This window comes from Kryptolebias marmoratus, linkage group LG20, assembly GCF_001649575.2.
Source record: "Kryptolebias marmoratus isolate JLee-2015 linkage group LG20, ASM164957v2, whole genome shotgun sequence".
Taxonomy (NCBI): Eukaryota; Metazoa; Chordata; class Actinopteri; order Cyprinodontiformes; family Rivulidae; genus Kryptolebias; species Kryptolebias marmoratus.
Window position 1 is genome coordinate 25,441,189 of NC_051449.1, and position 8,249 is coordinate 25,449,437.

Here is an 8,249-nt window from a genome sequence, read left to right on the forward strand (position 1 = left end):
AAATAAAAAAAAAAAAAAAAAAAAGATGACAGATAATTTATTGGGTTCAGTTACACATTTTCCTGAGAACTGCATGGCAGAAAAGGCTAAATAACTCTACATATAAAAATTGCAAGTGAAACATATTTTTCAATATGTTTTGCATGTTTCCTGTGTCAGATTGGAATAAACACAAACCTGCATCCATTCATCCATTTTCTGCTGCTTATCTATGTTTGGGTCATTGAGGGAGCAGGTTTAAAAGGGAAACCCAGACCGCCCCCTCCCAATCAACACTCTCATCTCCTCAAGGGGAATCCCAAGGTATTCCCAGACCTGAGAGGCCATATAATCCCTCCAGGGACTTCTGGGTTTGATATCTGAACCACCTGAGCTGTATCCTTTCAATGAGGAAAAGTAGTGTTTTACTCTGAGCTCCACCCGGATGATGGAGCTCCTCAGCTTCTCTCTAAGGCTGAGCTCAGCCACCCTACAGAGGAAGCTCCTTTCAGCTGCTTGGATCCCAGATCTCATTCTTTTGATCATCATCTACACTTCATGACCACAGGTGAGCGTTGGAACGTGAATGGGCCAGTTTGCTTTTCAGCTCAGCTCCTTCTTCATCACGACAGACTTGGCTAATGTCCTCATTATTGCAGTGCAGATGAGGCCCCCATCTGTCAATAAACAACAAATACTTTCTTTTCACAATCACGTGCTCAGGGCATGTGGATACATATCACACCGTTGCTTTTCAGTGAAAGCAGACTCTACCTGCTGGGGACACTCAGGTCTTTTGGAGTACATGGGACACTCTTGACGATCTTTGACACAGTTGTGGAATCAACTATATTCTTTGTGGTGTTCTGCTGAATGAGCATCTTAATTGCTTAGATGAGCCCATCAGGGAGGCTAGCTCTGTCCTGGGATGGACCCTCGATCCAATACAGGTGGTGGGAGACAGGAGAAGTGTTGACAAACTGACATAACTTCTGGACAATGTCTCTCACCTGATGCAAGACATTATAACAGCACAGCCTTTAGATTGTATAACAACCAACACTGCTCCCAACAAACCAAATAAACTGTTTACCTTCCTGTTGTTCTTTGCACAGAGCTCCATATTCTTGCACAAATAAAAGCACAACTGTACAGTTCTACATTATCCCAATACACTTGCATATTTCTGTTGTCATTGTTTCAGTGAGCTGTAAGGGTACAACACATTTGTTTGCATTTGTACATGAAGCTCATACTTGTTTATGTAGACAATAATCAAGTTAAGAAACTTGTTTTAATTCTAAATCTTTTTCAAAAAATAGATTGATTGTCATTTGCAAAGCAATGCTGCCATCTCCTGGCAGTTTTCATGTATAGCCAGAATCAGCAACATCTGCACACATCTGCATGCTTTGTGGTTGCCTTATCCTTTCTTACATTGTTTTGCACCAATCATCCTGAGGGCAGCAGCATTTCAAGTTTTAAGTGTGAAGAGCAGAACTTAAGGTTAGAGCACCTTAGTTTTCAGATGGTACCCTCTCCCATTATGACATGAATTCAGCTCCAAGGACCTGACAATATAAACAGAACTATCCGTATATGAAATATGGAGAACTGTAGTATGGACATACCTGTTAACTGTTGAATTAAGGTGTTTCAGCATTGGACAATTTTATGCTTCCAACTTTGTGGCAACACCTTGGGGACGGCTCGTTTCTGTTTCAACATAACTGCCCTGATGCACAAAGCAAGAACTATGAAGAGCTGGTTTGAGGTGTTGAAGAACTTGACAGGCCCGCACTAAGTCCTTACCTTCATTGAACTTTTTTTTTTTAACGAAGCGCACACATTCTCTGCTGGAGGAGTTCATTTTTATTGTTTAACTTTATATTTGTTGTTTCATACTTTGTAAGACAGAAACACTGGACCTGTAAGTACAGTTATACTGGTTTGTTTCCCTTCCCACCACTGTGGTTATTGTTCAAATAAATGTTTTCTGAACATACACTACTCTTTCTTTCTGTTAGAAGTTTGAGTGAATAAATCAGCGCTGCACTTGGTAGCACTCGGGGGAGGGGAGGGGGTGTGTGTAGGCAAAAAAATAAATAAATTTAAAAATCCCTCTTAAAAAAATGATTGTCTAATTTCTCAGCCTATTGTCGATGGTGGATAAGTTTGTCCAATCGCCCAACCTTAAACGGTATAATCCTTGATTTTGCACTCCCAGTTTATCACATAAGGCTCAAGACACCTCAGGCTGGGATGTAGACACCTTCTGGCCGCCTTGGTGTGATTTCACAATGGAATGAAGCGACAAGGGGGGGTGAAGCCAACCCATCCCTGCTGCTCCTTACGCTGGGAAGTAAAGTGGTAACAGAGCCAAAACTATCTACCTACCTATCATGCACCCATGCTGAGGGTGCTCAAAGGGACTGAGGTCGGGGCTTTGTGAGCACACAAGAAACAGAGAAACCAGATTTGATACTTTTAGCTTTTTGCACTGGGGCATAGAAAAGGGATTTCCCCAAAGTGATGCCACAACATTGAAAGCATCAAAATGTTCTGATATGCTGAATCATTAAGATGTCCATCATTGGAGATCAGGAGCTGAGCCCAAACCCTGCCTGAAACAGGTGTGTCTGAACACTTTAGTGCACATGCTGAATCTCAGTACATGTATCTGTTATTACTAGGTTCTGATTTTTGAAGTGATTGTATTTTTGTGCACAGGGGTAAATTATGTGCAGTAATAAGATCTTTGGGTAGAAATAACTGAAATGAGTTCTGAAAGAACCTGTTTCCCACAGAAACGTAGAAGCAGCAGCAGCACTCCCTGTGCTGATGGAGCAGAGACCTACAGACGGATCAGCACCATCTGAGCACGCTCAGCTCTCCAAATCCAGGGAAACCATTGAGTCGTCATGACAACATCCTCTCTTCTGTTGTTCAGTCCTCCTGTAAAATGTTTTAGTGAAAAGGAATCTTTCAGTGATACCGTAGTCTCTTATCTGAACCTTCTTTGTTTCCTCACTGTGAGCAGAGTGTTGTACTTCAGTGTGTCTGTTTGCTGTACTTATTTTAAATTCTCTCTGTTGTACTGTTTGGGTTTTCAGAGGCTGGGACAAGAAGAACCTAACTGAACATGTTCATTGTCAGCAGGTTTGTCCTGGTCTCAGCAGGGTGGAGGAATGGCAGAGGCAACAAATACTCTTTATCTTCATTAAGTCAAATCCAGTCTGTTCTAATGTTAGAGATCTTAAAGAAGGTCACTTCTGTCAATTCTATGCAAAGATGTCACCACTCGGCTTGATTGGGCTGTGGAACATCCTCGTGTCTGAGGGCTGCTGCTGCACTCAAACACAATGGTGTGTGTGTGTGTAAGACTTTTTTTTTTCAATCAGGTCCTTCTGTAAAATATTTAGATGTACAGTTCTAGAGTTTTGACCTCCTTTTTTTCCTTTCTGTGTGCTTTGTTGTGGTCTTTATTTTAATTTTTATTAATATATGATTAGAAGAGCACGGGATGGAGCTTCAGCTCTGAGTTTGAACTCTGATATAAAGAGGGTCACTGTGAACATACAGACTTTTTTCTCCCCAACATGCCAGCTGTAGGTTCAGGGTCCATTGGGTCAGAGCTGGTTCCTTTCAGGGAGAACTTCACTGCCTCATTGTTTATTTCCTAAAGAATTTTATGTCGGCACTATTTAGCATCATTCCCTTGGAAAAGAATCAAAAAGTCAGCTGACAGAATTCCACATGAAATCAAACCTTCATCTTTTTCCTTGTGTATTGGACCAGGGTCTCAGAACCTGTGTAGAACCCAGTCCTTGTGGTTTCTGGAGCTTTTTAGTGTTTAATCCTTCAGGATGTGATGTAAGACATCCCAGGTGTTTGCAGTAAGTTTTTTTTTTTTTTTCAGAAAGTCTTATTTTATTGTCCTTTAACACCAGCTAGTCTTCTTCTTTACTCTTTGTATGTCGCTGTGAACCATTTTTAATCTTTAGTCAAACAGAGAGTCTAGATTTTTAAAATGAACATTTATAAAAAAAAACAAAAAAAAAGGACTTGGGAGAAAAGGGATGAATTTTAATTTTCAGAAAATGCTGTAAGCAGCTTTTTTATGAAGCCATAAAGTGATGTGCAGATCGAAGGGTTGTGCCACTTCAGGATAAACTTTTACTTTAATAAAACAAAAGAAGAGAAAAAAGTCCAGTGATAGTAACCAGAGCACACTGCAGCGTCTGCATCAGCAGGCTGTCCACCTGTCACACAGGCTCAGAGGGGACAGCAGACAATAATGTTACACCCAAGCCTGTCAGAACATCTGACAAGTGAAGAAATGATGCTGGATTGTTTGTATTTTGGACTTTTGGGATGTCAGAGTTTTCTATTCAAACTGATCTGGAAGCTGCAATAAAAGTTTTGAAACATCACAAAGTATCCAGTTATTTTATTATTGCCTGCCGCCTTAAGGCAAAAGGTGTGTGATGATGTTTTTGTCTGTCTTTCTGTTAGCAAAATATCTCATGATATTTAATAAAACTCTCAGAAAGTAATCTTAGAATGTCCATCTACAATGGATTAACTTTTGGAGCCACATCCACTCAAAAGGGCCACCACAGCTATAGCTTGGTCAATTTTACAGATATTAAGCTAAACAAACAAAAATACTTTGCTCATCTATTACTTGAGACAGCTATCTAAGACGAGACAAGGACGTTAAAATCCAAAGAGACAAAAAGTCTCCCACACTGTCCACATTTACTGTTGTGATATCAAATCAAAAAAATCAAATCAAATTTTATTTGTATAGCACATTTCAGCAGCAAGGCATTTCAAGGTGCTTTACATAATTAAAAAACAAAATAAAAACAGCATGTGACAATGAATAAACAGTAAGAAAGAGAAAAAAACATCGAAGACATCAAAAACCTGCACTCTAACCCTAATTTAGCCATAAGCAACTCTAAACAGGTGGGTTTTAAGTTGAGATTTAAAGACACCCAGTGTTTCAGCTGTTTTACAGTTTTCTGGAAGTCCTTGCCATCATCAGACAAACAATTTCAAGAATTACAAACATTGTCTTAAATAGGAAATTCTTTTGATTGTCCAACCAATCGCTTACAATTGTCACAAATGACATAAAATGATACAAACCATTCACATAACACAAATAAAGAACCCGAGTGAAGGCGAAAGCTGTGTAGTTCATGAATAGCGTTCATATTTTTTGTGAGTTTTAAAGTTAACAAGTTTTTTTTGTTCTTTTTACCAGAGGAACTTTGACTCAACTCAAAATTGTACATTTAATGCCAATCAGCTAGACTGAATGGCTGCTGCTGCTTCATGCAGAAAAAAAGTTGTGATTTTCTCCTGGAGGACAGACCTGTCTGTTGCATGTATGCACCAGCAACATTAGGATAGTACACTATGGCAGTCAAAAAAGGCCAAAATTCACCACTCATATAACCCATCTAATTCAAAAGTGGTTGTGAAATGAAGTTTGGAGTGTTGAATAAAGTGACATTCAATAACCAGCCAAAATGTTCTTTAAATAGCTTCAGACCTGTCAGATTTGATGCCATTTAAATCAGAGTTTTCTTAAGTCAGTGGTCTCCAATCCTGGTCCTCAGGGCCACTATCCTGCATGTTTTCATTGTTTCTCTGCTCCAACACACCTGATTTGAATCAGTGGGTGATTAACAGGCTTCTGCAGAACATGAAGAGGTCATTTAAGCACTGAATCAGGTGTGTTGGAGCAGGAAACAGGTAAAATGTGTAGGATAGTGGCCCTCGAGGACCAGGATTACCCATCCCTGTCCTAAGTTATGCATGGCCCTGCCTATAGTTCTCTCATCTATTTAATTTAAACTATATTCTCCTAATCAGAGAAGAACACAGACCACTGTAATTTGTAACCCAATTCACATTCTAGGATTATTAAAGAAATAATCCAAGCTGGAGTTAATTCTTAAACTAGATTCGTCTACTAAAGGAAGTGGCAAATTGTAAAACACAGACTACCAGATGGTGCAAAATCAGTGAATTGTATTAATATTTACAAAATATACAAGTTGATCAACAATTATTAAAGTCCAGAATGGTTCCCTAATCCATGGAATCCAACAGTTCTTGGTGATGTTGAAAGGAACAACAAAAATTAAATCCAATTCTTTCTGAAGCGACCAGTCCAGAGTGAAGATTTTATGGCCTGATGTCCTCAACCAAATCAGAAGAGCTTTCTTCGATGCCAGAAGTTGTTGTGTTTTTTTTCCGGATCCGCTAGTGGGTTAGCTCGCCAGTCTGGTCACATAATACCAGACAATCCATGATTTATCCTGTAGTACACTTCTTGGACTAGGAATCTGCAACACACCTGGCCAGTTCCCTCGTGACAAACCGTGATCGTAACGTTTAGCCGAATGTTCACATGTCTGCACGTCAGGGTCCGACAGCGTCTGCTGCCTAAGGTGCGATTAGTAGCCATATAAGCCATAGCTGTCAATTTAGGACGCTGACGTGCAGCTGTCACATGACGTCAAAACAGTTTTGTGTTAAATGAATTAAGGAAAGGAGGCTTTAAATTAAATTTTTAAATAAAATAATTAAAATTAAATCTAACAAAATAGAAAATAAAGTAAATGAATTGAATCTAATATAGAAAAATTATCCTGGTTACAAATTCATCACAGAGTAACTGTATTTAAAGAGATTGCATAATTTAACATACTTGACCTATTCTGTAGCACTCATTGTCCCTGTCTTTGCTTCTGCACTAATCACATTATGCATTTTGATGATTTCACAGCTTAATAATGCAAGAGAGACCCTAACTTGAGATCATTGCGATCATTGAGCTCTTCAACAGAGTAACATTGTGTATGCTGTTAAGTGCCAGGAGGACTGTTATCAGTTAAAAAATAAATAAATAAAATAAAGTAGCCACTGGCCAAAAGGATGGCGCAGCTTAGAAGAGCAACATCATAAGACCAGGACTCTATGGTTTACCTCAAACTGTAGGCCAGCGGTTTTATAAGAATAAACAAAAGCTGACAGGGCAGCAAAACAAGATACAAGAAAACTAAGGTACAAAAAGAAACAACATAGAAAAACAACACAAGAAAGAGAATAAAATAGCAAAGAAGAAAAAAAAAAAAAACAAGTACCCCCCCCCCCCCCACACACACACACACACATACATATATATATATATAAAATCATATATAATCATGTATAATAATGAAATCCTTAGTACCAATTACTGACCCATGAGGGTTCTAGTTGTGAAGTTTGACCTTCTTATGTTATGCGGTTGCTGAGTTATAGCATGCACAAATTTTGACCTCATTAGCTTTGGTGGCCATCTTGACTTTTTTTATTTAGCATTCAGTATGCAATGGGTCTCTGTCTCAGCTACTACAACACTAAATTTCAGCTCCATATGACTGAGTTGAAGCTGAAAGAAACTTTAAGGAGTACAAAATGGCCAAAATGAGCAGAATTAGCATTAGCAAGGAATAAGTAGCATTAGCAGGGATGACTTAGTAAAACCTATAGCTGTGTCCCAATTCAGCGGCCGTATCCTTCGAAGGACCTGGCCTACATCGACCAGGTAGACCATAAGTCAGCGGTTGTGAATTGGGACGGTCTCGCCTTCAGCTTTACCTCAGCATATGTCCTGTCGCCTAGCAACCGTGACAGTGCTCAACCGAAGAAAGAATGGAGATCAAAATTTTGTGAAGTTTTTTACTACTTTTTTAATTCTAGAGGAAATACAGGGACTGTATCATCATTGCTGGCATGTTTTACATCTTCTGTACCTTCATGCCACAGAGGCAGTCCATTGCGCCCGTGAAAAAGTGATTGTTCTAATTCTGAAGCCTAAAAAATCCTTTGTGCTTCTCCTTGGTCCATAAAAAAAGAGAAAAAATAGCTTAGCGTCAATAGTTGAAGAACTACGGGACCCACTGATCTCTGACAAAAAAAAAAAATACAAAACAATATCTACACAAATGACAAAAGCCTATCATCATAACTGCTTTAGGGTTTTAATTTTTGTAATCCCAGATTTTAACATACTTACATTTAAAAGTGTACGCCATCCTCCTCCATCTCTCTCTTTGTCTGCCATTGTGTATAGAATTTAACATTATACCCGCAATGCATTTTGGAATAGGGTGGGCTGACATGGGTACACTAGAGCCATCCTTCAAATCATGGGAAAGGAAGATACATTTGTGGGCCACATTTGAAGGAGTCTTCGAATTGGG

The 8,249-nt window shown here is 39.2% G+C and overlaps 1 protein-coding gene across 6 annotated transcripts in view; it reads left to right on the top strand.

Moving 5' to 3' along the window:
* The window catches only part of asph (aspartate beta-hydroxylase), a 54,435-nt gene extending 50,023 nt beyond the window's left edge, over positions 1-4,412 (top strand). For all 6 annotated transcript variants that reach the window (XM_037981866.1, XM_037981864.1, XM_037981865.1 and 3 more), the window contains one exon: positions 2,787-4,412. In XM_037981866.1, coding sequence (XP_037837794.1) covers positions 2,787-2,794 — 8 coding nt within the window. In that variant the 3' untranslated portion in view covers positions 2,795-4,412. The remainder of the gene's footprint in view (positions 1-2,786) is intronic.
* The last annotated feature ends 3,837 nt before the right edge of the window (positions 4,413-8,249 follow it).